The sequence below is a fragment of the Apis laboriosa genome, unplaced genomic scaffold (assembly GCF_014066325.1).
Source record: "Apis laboriosa isolate Shangri-la unplaced genomic scaffold, ASM1406632v1 scaffold74_cov149, whole genome shotgun sequence".
NCBI lineage: Eukaryota > Metazoa > Arthropoda > Insecta > Hymenoptera > Apidae > Apis > Apis laboriosa.
This window is the reverse complement of record NW_025224330.1, coordinates 56,380-70,969: the sequence shown is the minus strand read 5'-3', so window position 1 is coordinate 70,969 and position 14,590 is coordinate 56,380. Positions and strand designations below refer to the sequence as shown.

The 14,590-nt window shown below is 35.4% G+C and overlaps 1 protein-coding gene across 1 annotated transcript in view; it reads left to right on the top strand.

Annotated features, from left to right (window-relative positions):
• Positions 1-14,590, top strand: part of LOC122719345 — a 91,340-nt gene that overhangs the window by 49,164 nt on the left and 27,586 nt on the right. The window contains exon 5 of the mRNA XM_043945083.1: positions 5,155-5,278. Coding sequence (XP_043801018.1) covers positions 5,155-5,278 — 124 coding nt within the window. The remainder of the gene's footprint in view (positions 1-5,154; positions 5,279-14,590) is intronic.

Below are 14,590 nucleotides of genomic sequence, written 5' to 3'. Positions count from 1 at the left end.
TGCAAATCTTACGCATCTCTCGGATAAAAATGTATTAAAGATTGAATATAAAAAAAAAAGTTTTGCCACAAATAAATTCTATCGTACAATTTCATTCATTTTTTATAATGTAATTTTTTTTCTTTTTATATCGAATAAATAAAATTCCATTCGGATATATCTGTTGTTTGTTTGCTTGAAAAATCTGATTTCTTGAATTCTGAGAAAATATGAAAAAATTTGCATAACATTCATTGAAACGAGCGTGAAACTCGTATTTCTTAACTTTCTCACTCGTACAATTTCATTATTTACGTCAATATGTCCACTCCTCGGTCTTATTATTTTACATCAAATTTTTCCACACGCAAACAGCTCCATTCCGATGGAAACGGATTCGATAGATTTGTTTCTCTTGAATTCCCCTTCTCCCAATAGAATTGCTATTTTCCTCACGACTCAAAACAAAAGTAATGCGTATTATTCAATCACTTAACCAATATATAAGTTGAAAGCATTTGTAAATATACAGTGTTCCATCTCCTTCCCTCTCCTCCCTCTTCGTTATTTATACAATCATAAAACTTTTAAAACGTTCTTCCATAAAAATGTACAAAGAATCCCCTGAAGATTAGCTTCTTAAATCTAAAGTTAAGCTGTTCTATAAAATATTAACTCTTTGATCACGTAATTTTCTCAATCGTCTAGCGAAAAAAATTTTAATCAAAGGAGAGGGAAGGTCGTGGCAAACGAGAGAAGAAAATCTTTAATTTTAAGAAATACGATTTTAAGAAATCTGTTCTTTTTTTTTTAAATTTTAAAAAATTGATAAAATTTGTATAGATAAAATTTAATAGAAAAATCATGTATAAATATTAGAACGCGAATAGTTGTGGAAAAATACAAGTGCACTGTTCTTCTAAAATTTCCAAATGAGATAAGCGTATAAAATCCTTATCCACACGATATTTTATTATCTCTCCAACTTTTATAGATATAGAAAATATATTTTAATCTTTGAAAGTAGCTACTATAGATTTCCTCCTCTTTCATATTATAGAAAGAAAGAAGAAAAGAGAGAGAATATACTATTACACGGAGAAAAAGAGAGAAAAAAATCTTGCTCTTACGTTGGAACAAGGAAAAAAAAAAAAACGAAGAAGAAAATCTTTTTCCTCCATTAAAGTTTTTCCACTTTTGCCATTTTCTTTTTTTTTTTTTCCCCTCTCCCCCTCTAAAACTCTCATATACACTCGCAAAGATCCGTTGTTGTTGACTGGCAGGTAAAAATTTTCCATTTCCTAAACACGAATCACACGCGCTGTTTCCCCCATTCGTTTCGTTTTCGGGAAAAATTCATCAGCACCACTTCTCCACCGAGGCCCTCAATTGGCCGGTTTAAACCGGAAACTTAATTGCCGCGTCCCGGGACAAATTTTTAACGAATCCCTACGCCGGATTTCCTGCATGCCTGCATTTAAGTGGATGAGCCAGGGACGACCTTTAAATATACGAATAGGTTGTCGAAAAGGATCGGTTCTGGACGTAAAAATCCAAATTAACGAGAACAAAGGTCCCGCTCGAGCGTGATTGATTCGATCGTTCAGCCATCACCAAGCGTTTAAGCCGCAAATCCGGAGTTTGAGGTTGCGCTTTTTTTTTTTCTTCTTTTTCTTTCCCCTCCCTTTTTTTTAAACGATCAAATATATATACATATGGAGATTTTACATCGTCTCGTCGTCGTTGTTCCCGTCTCTGCCAATCTATCCAATTTTTTATGGTCCTGTAATCTCGCATAACGATCAAGCTCGATTTGATAAATCATTGCGGTCACTTTTAATGATTCGTTAAGGTTAACACCGTTGGCGTGCCGGATAATGGCGTTCGATATTAAAAATAGGATCCCTCCCGATTTTAACCCTGATTTTTATTTTAGATTTTTCACAAGTATTCGCGTGCTTCGTATCACTGCCTCGTCGAGTCGAGCTATTTATTAATAAAATTGTGTCACGTGAGGAACGATGATCGTTGTGCACTCTCGTAAGTTTGCCTTGTTACAAGCTTGTATTTTCTTTTTTTACTTTTTTTTTTTAAACGGATTAGAGAAAAAGGAATTTTCACGATTAGATTGCGGTTTATGCAAATTCGTATTTTTATATTATTTTTATATTTTTTCTTATTTATGAATAAGGAATGGAACATAAGAGGTTGGAGATTCGTTTCACTGTTTCGATTCTATAACGAGTAGTTTACTTTGGATATTTTGGATTATACATTCGCGAATTTATTCTTTTTATGGATGGAAATATCAATATCAATATCGAGACATTTATTGAATAAGAAAATTCTTGAAATTTATTACTAGTAACGATAAACAAGAAATAGGAAATGAAGAAAAGCGTTAAAAAATTCAATAACAACTTTTCAGAAATTTAACGTTGGCTTTGCAATAAAGATATCACATTGAAAAATCTATTTTTGTTTCTGAACAATTGTTATTTATTTATTATTCCTCCACTTATTTCTACACGTGGAATTATAACTTGAAAGAAACTAATAATCGTTATATAATCTCACGAGAATCTATCGCGTTTAAAAAATCGACGTTGATGGAATAGACTGACAAAGTGTAAGTGGATGGTTTGATTTGTAATAAAAAGGGCCCGTTGAATGGGAAATTCGGTATTATAGCAACAAGCCAATTGGCCCCGATTTACATTTCCCTCGCCATCGTTACGTCTCCACCAATATCGGTAAGTTGGAAGCGTAAATTTTGGAACGAAAATGTCCTTATCTTCTCACGGAATATATCATGAACCTCCGTTTACATTGTGAATCATAAATGTATCAATGCCGATGTTGCGATTCTCCGTTCCTCGGTTGTGAACCGCGTTGCAAACTGCGGGAACATTCGCATGGAAGTTTCATTGAAACTTACGCTTATATGCATCGGTGAAATTGATATTGGTGGAAACACGCAGATACGAATTAAACTTGTCTCGATGAAATCGTCGTTCGTCGCTTTTTTTCCCTCTTCTTCCTGCGTTAACGCGGTTCGATGAATAAAATGGTTTAATAATAATATTTACCGTATCGAGAAAATGCGTGAAGTTTCTCGATTGACTCGTAATGATCTACAAAAATTATTAATGGGATAAATCATATCTAGGTCATGATTAAATTCATCGATATGATCAAAAGTTTCATAAATCGTATATGTTTATTAAAATTTTGATATTTAATGTAAATATATTTTGTACATTTAATCGTCGCGTCAATATTTAAAATTCTCAATAATTTTCTAACGTTTACTTTAAACACGAATCAATGTATTTCCCCGTGAATAAATTTATTACAAAAATTAGTCGAGCTCGATCGAGTGGAGGGCAGCAATCGTTTAAAATTCCCGCCTTTCTTCGCGCCTTTCATTTTTTCGAAAGGCGGGAATTTCAAACGATCGCGTGGCGGCAAATTCGAACAGTCGCGATCTCTCGCATCTCTCCCCTCGATCGTTTCTCGCATTTTTTCTCGACGAGAAATGGAAAATCTCAGTAAAAAGAAAAGAAGAAGAAAAAAAGATCATCGCGATCTTGTCACGTGCATAAGACGAAAAGGCTCGCGTTGGCCTTTTCGTACGTCCCTCCAAGAAATACGATACACCCTGTGTTCCGGCTGCGAGTCGCAGCCGGCGGCAGCTGCGGATAAAAGAGAATTGCTTTAATTACGGCATGCCATTTGCAAACAGCCGCGCGTGCACTTTGATAGCCATGCTTTGCAGCTCATTTCTGAGAGAGTACGGAAACGGCGGAGAGAGAGACCTTTCTAGAATTTATGTACACGTGTTATGTGCCTTTACCCGCTCTACATGGCCATTACTAATCCGCGCCGCTACTTCCAACCCGCCCATATTAATCCTCTCTACACACTTAACTTCTGTATACACTGTGTACACACACACACATACTTTTATGTACTACGTATGTACACGTAATATGTACATTTCGTAGGAAAGAATGGTTGCCAACCTCGGTTACTTACGGATAAATTACGCTCCCGTGATCTAATAATTGCGTAATCGGCAGGGGGGAGGGGATCGTTTCACTTCAATTATTATTTTCGAATGGACAATCCTTAACAGGACAGGAGGACACTCTTATCGTGTTAATCCTGTTAATTTATATTCATAACATTGTTTAAACCCCTCCGCCGCCGCCCAGCCTAGAGATACACGGTTCCATCGATTGATATTCGCGCCTCCGACCTGATTCACGGGTCCGCGACACCGTCGGCTGCGTTAGAATTTAGATGGGTGCATTACGGGGGAATTTAGCGCGCTCGAAACACCTCCCTGTATTAACGATCGTTTGTTTATTATACCGTGCATGTGTCGCATTGAATCCGCGTTAAATGGTTTTCGGGCATTGGGGGAGAGAGGCAGGGAGGGAGGGGGAAAGAGGGGTTGAAACGGCCACGGATTTTGGATTCGTGCGAATCTAGAGGATGGGAGGGGTGCGAAAGAATTGTATATCGGTGGAGAGGAATTAATATATTGTGGAGGTAACCAAGGTATACACGATGAAAGGTTAACGCAAAATTAAATTCGACGTGAATCAACGTAATAACGTATCGCATCTATCGTGTGAAGCGTGGAGGAAGGACGGGTACGTAAAATTGTACGAGGTTGTATCATCATCATCATCAGAGAATCGAGTGACTGAATTAAATGTTATATAGAAAATTGCATCAATGATGGGTAAACAGATTTGTTTGAATATTCGAAAAGAAAACAACAACATAAAAAATAAAATAAAAATTTTATTTTTATTACCTATAATATATCACAAGGAAGAATTGTGCGAATTAATTTTCATTTTCAAACTTTTTTTTAATAAGAATCAAGAAACTCGGGTTTCTACGTGTATTTTAATTAATTGTTACACATTCCTAGCCTGTAAATGCTTTTATCGCTCATTGTATGCATACATGCATAGAATTGTATCGCGCATAAAGAGCTTTCTATACGTATATATATATATACTCTACGAAAATTCAAGAGAACGTAGAGATACGTGGAAGTTGAATTCTACTCTTGATGCTTGATGCTTGATTTCGCATCTCTTTTAATCTATTCGATTATAATGGAATCTCTCGCTAACCTTTTGTTATCTTTTCCAGGAGGGTTCCGGACAATGGGTCAGCCTCGACTTGGAGCTCGAGATGAGAGGTGCCGAGATCATCGGCACGAAAAAGCCAACTGGCCACTCGCTTCTCATAGACTGCCGTTTGGAGCTTCCGTTCGGTAAGTCAGCAGAAAATTTTTCCTTCTATTCGGTGTAGAACAGTGGTGGAAGCATGTCTGTCGAATGTAAGCGTACGTGTCCGCGGGCGTATATATGTATATATATATATATATGTATGTATGTATGTATATATGTATATGTATATATATATACCCACATTACAGATAAATGAATAGAAAATTGGAATGATAATGGGACCGATTGTTAAAATATAATTGGAACAGCGAAAACATATATATGAAAATAAATAAAATGGAGTGGAATTGAATTAAATGAAAAAAAAAAAAAAATGAAAAAGAAAAGGAGAATAAAGAACGGACACTTTGTATCTTTGAAATGGAAAATATTTTCTCGGGTGTATCCTCTTCGAATTGCAAATAGGCCGTAGTTTTCGATCAACGTTTAATAACCATTAAAGACGTAGTATTGGAAATCCTTAACGGTTCATTCTGTTTTCCCCGATAAATCGATTCTATCTTTCAATCTCTATTATTCCAATCTGTTTTAAGATTTCCACGAGAAAGGAAAGAAACAGAGTGAGAGGGAGAGAGAGAGAGAGGGAGAGAGAGAGAGAGAGTTCAATCGACTCGAAATAATCAAACGTTGTTTGTTTGTAAATTTGAAGTTGCCTTGTCGTGGCATCGTTTTACAATTCAAAGCGGAGAGAGAGAATAATCGTTAATGCAATTTTTTCGTTATTGTTGTCGGGGATTGAATCGTTCGAAATAACGTCGGGAATCGGCCTCTCGAAATGAAAAAAAAATTTATCGTTATTTTATAATTATTGCCATCCCAAATGGCTGAATTGTTTTATTAGTCGACATTTTCGTTGGATTAAAAACGAACGGAAGTGAACGGCGTTTTACGATTACAGTCGATGATTAAAAATATCCCGTTCATTTAACGGCCTGTGTCTAATTTGTTTTACTTCGAAAATCGTGAATCCAGAGATCAAGGATACAATTTACGCGAATCTTTTAAATTTACTTGCTATAAAAATATTTACAGGCTGGATCCTGTAATGTGACCATCTTGATTACTTTCTCTTAATTGATTACTTTTTCATCAATTAAACTCGAACTTGTATTTCCTTTTTTTCCCAATACTTGATTAAGATTAATAAATAATTTGAAGATCCTTCGAAATCTAGAATGAAACAAATATCTATCAATCCGTTAATAATACAACATGGAACGAAACAGTGAATGAAAATAATCAAGGTGTTCGCATTAAATAATCCACCCTGTATATACCATCTATTCGATACGATATGAGAAACAAACAAACAAACAAACAAAAAAAAAAGGGAACAATAAATAAAAAAAAACTACTACCAATGCAATATCGATGTTCCTCGAATTCACGTTCACGTTCATATCGTTTTCTATTCATTTATCGATCTTGCCCACCCCCTTACGAGAGTAAGACCTTACGAACCGTCATCATGGTGCACGCAATATGCGCCATGCTTTTCACGCGTTAACCAAGAACGGCGACGTTCTGAAAAAAAAAAAAAGAAATAAGAACAAGTAGTTTTTCGGCTCTTTATTGCGCGAGATAATTCGTCGAGCGTACAGCGATTGCCAAATGTAAGAAAAAAAACGTCTTTTTATCCGTCATCCCTATCATCCTTTCAACAAACAATTTCTTTCTATCACCAAATTTTCTATTAAAATCGATTAGTATTCGAATCATCGCGACAGATCGCACGAGAGAAAGAGAGAGAGAGAGAGAGAGAGAGAGAGAGAGAGAGAGAGAGAGAGAGAGGATGTAATCGTTGGAGACAAACTGTAGCGTTAAACGGGCGGAAGTAAGAGGTAGATAGAGGTTAAACGAAGGAAATAGGATGTAGTAGGTTCTACCTTAAAGCGGGCGAGGACGTGGTGGGAGGAAAGAGGGGAGAGAGAGAGAGAGAGAGAGGTGTTGAAGCCGTCGTGGATGCATTGCGGCGGTGAATCTAAGGGGTCGAGTGAAATTGCCTGGCAGTAACCAGCAGCACTCGTGTAATCGAGGCGATAATGAAATGCCAGTGGATCGTGCCATTTACTCGTGATCGACGTGGATCCTCCACTTGAGAGAGGGGAAAGAAAAAAAAAAAAAAAAAAAATGAAGACAGAACGGTTCCATCTCGCGTTCCACCCTCGCCGCTTCGAGTGGCTCCAACTTTTAATTGAGTACGTCTAGAAACTTGTCGAGGCTTTGGCTTGGCGCCTTCCTTCCTTCCCTCCCTCCCTTTCTCCCCCTCTTCGTGCATTCGCCCTTCGATGTACCGTTTAATGTCCACCGGGGTTGACTGGTCGTGTACACAATCCCGAGGATCTCGAGGATCGGAGTTCGTGGAAATTTCGAAAGCTTGGAAAGGAAAACGAAGGCACGAGAACTATCATTTAACTGTCGTGGCATTTAAAACTCCATTAATTTTTTGAAATTGGAATTTTAATTTTTGAGATATTCATACACATACACACTCGTAAGAAATATTTCTCTCTTCCGCTTTAATAAAGAAAAAGAAAATTGAAAAAGAAGTCGAACAATTCTCGAAATTTTCTATTCAAAATAAAAAGTCGATTATACTAACTTACTTGTTAAATTATAAGCCGAGCTTGAACTTCTAAATTCTCTATAATTCAACAAATAAAGTCCTTCATCAGAATTTCTCTGCACACCAACTCTTCTTGGATTATTCTAAGTTTCGATTTTTAGAATCGATTCTCCGAAAGTATCTCGCGAATTTTATTAACATCCGGTACGGATATTGCAAGAGAAAGAAGGGATAATTCGAATAATTCGAATAATTCGAATTTACGAGGGTGGAAGGCAATTTTAACGAAAATAAAAAAAGAAAAATCTTCCGGTATCTAGGCGTGAACTTTCGCCACTCGTCGTCGTGGCTGTGAAAAAATTAACGAAGGAATGAGAAACGATTTTTTCCTTCTTGCCCCTTTCCCTCTACCTCTACGAATCGAAACGGTTCAGTGGCTCGATCGAAGCGTGGATCGAAAACTCCTGGATCCCTTTCTTGAAACGCCTTCTTAGATGGATTTCGCTCGAAGAAATTTCTAACACGTCGCTTAATTTCACGAAGGTAATCGCGTTGTTAATGGTTTAATGAGGGAGAAATAATCGCGGGGAAAGGGAGAGAACGGGGAGGTTTTCTCGTTCCTCGTAACTTTTCTTTTCCTTTCCTCGTTCTCACCCACCCACCGCTCGATAATCTCGAGATCGATCCATATTACATTTCGAGCAGGTGAAGAATTTCGTGACAGAGGAGGGAACAACATATTGGCCGATTGACTGAGTGTATACACAAGCGTGAATCTGATCCGATGATCAGATCGGATATATATATATATATGCAACGCAATGCGGGGAGCATGAATTATTTATGGCTAAGGCTGGTGAATAACTGCGAAAAAATGTAAATCCCCGTTTTCCCCATGGGTTGGTGGGACGACTCTGACTGATTTAGAGCAACAGATAACAGGTATTTTTAGAGAAGGGCCAGGTTAGATGTGTATGTGTGTGTGTGTGGAAAACGTAAACAATTTTTAAAAGTCGACGGCGCCTCGATGGTGTCACACTGATCCAGATAAAAGATAACGAATTTCGGATAACGATTGTACGGGGAAAAAAATCCCTGAGCTTTTTTCCAATCGTTATCAATCGATTCGTACGAATTCATTTACGTGTAACTCGTCTTTTTTTTTTTTTTTTTTTTTTTTTGATGTTAGAAATTATGGAATTTTAATTCTTTCTTTTATTTCGTTCTTATTTTTTTTTCTCCCTTTCCGAAATAAAAAGGAACAGGAATTTAAATTAACGGGGATTTCTAATTAAAATGGAATAAATGTGAGATAAAATTTTCTTGCTCGTATCTTATTTCTTCCCCTCGAGTAAATCGTTTGAGAATGGTTTATCGAGGTGAAATGTCGAATATTGTTCGGATGGTGATTAAAGATAATTTTGATGTACGAAAGAGATATAATTATGGAATCTGGAAGACGGAATAACGGTGCTGCGAAGAATCTTATAATTAAAGAGAGAGACGTTTCCTGTTGGGGTCGGGCGGAAATTAATTTTTGAAATTGGCCAGATCTTTCTGCACGGATATTCTTTCTTTTGTGCTATTTCTCGAAAATCTTTTGCTATCTTGGTCTAAGCAATCAAATCTGTTACTGAATAATCGCCACGAATCAAATTCCGCTCACGCGAAATCCCTGTTTTTAACGTCGTGATTAATCTTATCGACTGTAATTGTGTATGTATATAAACACGTTTTATTTCTCGAGCCTTTGATATCAGATATAAAGAAATTTTAATAATTGCTTCGTATAACAGAATTCAGAATTCTAACTTAAATATAATAATAAAATAATTCTAACTTCAAAAAAAAACTATTCTCCCTATAAAAATTGTAAACTGTGAATCATCAAACGTGTCTGTTAAGTTACGAAGTGAGTTAGGTTAGGTAATCTAACGCGATTATCAAGTTTTCTTCCGTGTTCACGTAATGCCATATAAGTACTGGACAGTAATAATATAGATTTCCGAGAAATGCACACAAGTAGGCAGCAGTGCAAATCGCAAACTTTACGGCCATCTTTCAACTTTCGAATGTGTGTATTATTTGTTTTCGATATTTTTATATCGGGATCCTAGCAACAAGTCTAACGTTTTTACGACTCTTGCATAAGAATTTAGCAAGCGTACGGTGGCTTTCATCGAACTTTTTATTCTCGGAGGACGAATAGGAAGGTGGTGGTTCGTACGGTTCTTCTCCCCCGGAAGTAGCGTGCTTTCATACATTGCCCGGTCACTGGCACATCAACGATCCATTACTATCGATCCCTTTGCCTCTCTTGAATTAGGGTTAACGACATGTTAAGATTTACTCGTGCTTTTTTTTTTTTCTCTCGAATATCTTGATTTTTATAAATTTGGGAAAATAAGGAGTGGAAAATTACTGTTATGGAGGTGCAAATATTTCACGATAGTTGATGCAAATGAATCATTTTAGCATTTAAGCTTTTTTCCAATACATGAATGTATTCTTTCGAAAGAATAGATTCTTTTTTATTTCTATCGAACAATTTTATTATTTATATTCACTCCAAGTTAATAAGAAAAGGGTAAATTCATATAGGTTTTTTTCTGATAAAAGTCAATGTATTAAAACAATTTTTCTAAGACATGAAAAAGGAAAAGTCATTCATCATTAATCATTTTCAAGATCTCTTTATATGTTATATTATTTCGCGAATCGTTAAATAATTAATAATTCCAACGATCCATCGAATTATCTATCTTTCTAAGTCAAGTTTGATTGTTCGATATGTATTGTGTAATAATTTTCGATTATTTTACGTCTAAAAGTTTAAAGCGTGTTCCAAACACTTTTATTATATTCATATTGCAGGCCATGAGATACTTCGATGACTCGTTAAAAAAGTTGTATCGCGGTTCGTTGATCGGCCAAACTTTTTTCATCAACGCCTCCCTTTTTTAAATTTGCAAAACACCATCAAACCGAACCACGGTTTATATCCCTTCGTTTTCCTGATTTTGCAAACGATTCGGGCATATAAATCATATCCTCGCACGGAGAAGGAAGAAATTCTATATGATTCTAAAAAATAAATTGAAAGGAAATGGTAATATCTTTTTTCCGATCTCGAAGCTTTATATCTGAGGAAAATCTGAGGAGATTTGTCAAATGCAGGGAGAAACGTAGCTAATTCTCGACCGAATTCTCGAGGTAGATTATTGATAGTAAGATTTATTTTATACGAAAATAAATAAGTAATAAGGCGTGGAATAAAATTTTTTCATTTCGTTTCGACTGCATTTCGAGGAAATGAAATTTAAAAATTTATACGAACACTTGATTACCCTATATTTGATTTGATTTTGATTTTCTCGCGAATAAGAATTTGAAGAAAAATATTATTCTACACTTGTTATTTATTTTTCACACGTAAAATAACAATCAATATAATCCGTACATATAATTCAATTCATCAATAATTAACCACTTTCCTGCACGTAACAAGTATTCAACCTCGGGAATGAAGCTTGAAATGAAAAAATTATTATTCTTTTTTCCCGATTTATTTCTATACGTATTAAAATCACTTTCTGTTCAATCGTATTATCACTTACGCTCTGTGTATATATATATATATATATATATATATATATATATATATATATTTTTCCTTTTTTTTTCTTTTCCATTTTTACTCTCTCGAATTTCTCCAAGAATTCGGTTGATTCGGTAGCTTTCTCGACGCAAAGGCGCAAATTATTTTTCGCCACGCGATGCTCCACTTGACCGTGTTGCGAAATGAGGAAAACGAGGCCGTTTATAATAAACCTACCGGCAACGAAAGCTGACGTTTCACCAACCACTCCTTTTTTTTTTTTCTCCTCCCTCCCTTTTTTCTCTTTTCTCTTTCTCTTTCTCTCTCTCTCTTTCTTCGCTCCCCTTTCCTTTTCCTCTTTCTTTCCCTCCTCTCCTCCATTCTTCCATCGCGTGTTCCTTCTGTTTCCCGATCCACGCCAACTTGTTTAATGGAATTCCGCCGAATGCCGCACGCTTTGCCCCTCGTTCTTCTTTCGTGTACCTTTTGCTGGCATTCGCTCGCGCGCTGAAACACCGACCGTTCTTCGTTTTGAATATTAAGCTCGTCGAGGAGAAGAATTTTAACGATCGAGAATACGTAATTTAATTATCGTGGTGTTGTGTATTTTTTTCCTTTTTCCCTCTTTTTTTGTTTGTTTTTGTTTCTCGTTCGTTTCTTATCGGATAAAATTATCCATCGTTGGTAGAATGATGGAAGGATTGATCCCGCGCGATATCGCGTCGAATTTGAATTCAGGTCGACTTGTTTTTGTCAATTCGTCGTGTTAAGATAATTTTTAATATTCAATAGAGAGATTGAGAAGAAGTTTAATCGTGCGTAATTTGGTATTTATACTTTTAAATATTATATAGTTTTGAACGTATATTAAAATATTTGATTCTAATAATTTTTCAACAAAAGTTCAAATTTCGATTTTTCGTATTAGATATTTCAGAGTATTAACACGTCGTAACGTTTCGTAGTTTGGGGAAAATATATACAATATTTATGAACGTAATCTAGAAAGGAGAGTAAATATAAAAGCGAAAGATGTTTGCATATGATTCTCGACAAAAATGAGAAGGGATAAAAATGGAAGTTGCTCGTTTGTTCATCTCCTTTAGCTATTCCACGTATACTCTTTGTATATTCCTCGTATTTTTAACAAAGTTTTGAGATGCAACGACTAATTACGCGATGAATTTTAAAAAGACTTTTCCCTTCCACTTGGAATCGTTTCATAGAGAAGTTATAATTTCCTGTTATATAAATCAGAATGGGTTACAACGTGTATAATTTGTAGCTAATTAATCGTCACAAGTAAAATAAATTCCCTGTATCCTCGGCGACGGTGGATTTACAAATTAACCTTAATTAAACGTTTGTCGAGATTTGCGTGTGGGGACTTTAATGTGAAATTTATCACGCCACAACGATTTTCTGTCATAAAGAGCACAATGAAATCTAAGGACTAAATATAGGCTAAATATATCGATTAAATTGTTACGTACATTTTACAATACACTGTAGTTTCCCGTGGGATTTAACAATAGACATAAATAAAGTAGAATATTAGATCGTAAGTTTTTAAACGGATAAAATTTTTGGATGAACTTTTAAGATCGATGAAATATGAAATTAAGTAAGATTCTTGGACAATTTTATATATATTTCTGTATATATATTTTTTTCCTTTTTTATTTTGGCTTACGTTCGTTCGATATATGTTGATAGTTAAATATTTTTTTATCGTGCGTGAAAAATTTCATTGTCAAATATAAATAATGTATATTATATTATACAGTTTTACAATTTTTAATTTATGCGAGGTGTAGTAAAAAATGAAAATTTAAACTTAATTTTGTTTATGCTTTCAACAAAGTTAAATTATTTCCGATAATAATTATTTAAGATTATTATTTATGTGTAATTTAATATTCTACTACTAATATAGAATTTTAAATGACATTAATTAATTCAGGCTTTGAAAATTTTCTCTCAATTTTCATTTCCATATTATACATATAACATTCTAATTGATTAGATTTTATGCATTTAACCATCCTATTAATTATTTCAATTACCGCATACAACGAAATACGATTAATTTATTAAATACAACCTTCCTATCCTAATCTAAAAAAAAGCAATCTATCTAAAAGCAATATTTAAACACGGATAAAATAAAAAGTGCAGCTAAAAAATGTTTCGCCAATAGAATTCCGGACGAAATAAAATTTCCAAAAAATCCAATCTCCAATAAAAATAATACGCCTCATCTTGTTACGTCTTGTTTCAACCACCAATCCAACGATATCCACACTTTTTTCCATAAATTTATGATAAACACGAACAGAGGGAAAATTCCATCCCATCCGTTTACGATAAGATCACGATGGTTGGAAGTTAAAAGAGAATATTTATCTCTCTCTCTCTCTTTTCCCATTTATACCTTCTTACGATAATCAAAGTCCACGTTAGCGCGTGCATATCCGAAAATCCGATATACACACTCGACCACATCGAAGCAATCTGAACTTAAGCCCGAGTCGAGGAGGCTTCGTCTTGGCGAATGGTTATTTCGGCCACTTGTCCGATTCGATCGCAGTTTTGAAAATCACTGTTCACTTGGTCTTGGATTTCCTTCAACCTCCGATTTCTCGTATTCTTGCCGATATCTTACGCGGCATAGGGATATAGAGATCTTCTCGCGAAACAATCGACCTATCCCTCCCCCTTCTCCCTTCCTCGCCGTTTTCTTCTCCACCCTTCCATTTGTTTCCGTTACACCACCACTTCTCTCGTTTATTTTCCGCTCGACTATATCCCCCCATTTCTTTTCCCTTCCCACTTTTTTCGATTCCACTAACTTTCCATTTCTGTCCATTTCTATCATTCTTCCCAATTCCAATCTTACTCCAATCTCTATAGTTTTCTCTGTTCTTTTTTTGTTAGTTGTTTCCGAACCACTATATTTTCCTTTTTATCGTTTCGTTTGTTTCCTCTGCGCCATCACACTGTTCACCTTCTTTATTTTTTTTCTTCTTTCCTTTCGCCACTCTCCATTCCCTCCCCTATTCTCCTCTCTATTTTTGCTCAATCGTTCATCTCTATTTTTCTATATTTTTTTTTTTTTTTTGATTATACCACTTTCTTTTTTCTCTGTTATTCCATCTCTTTTTGTTGCAT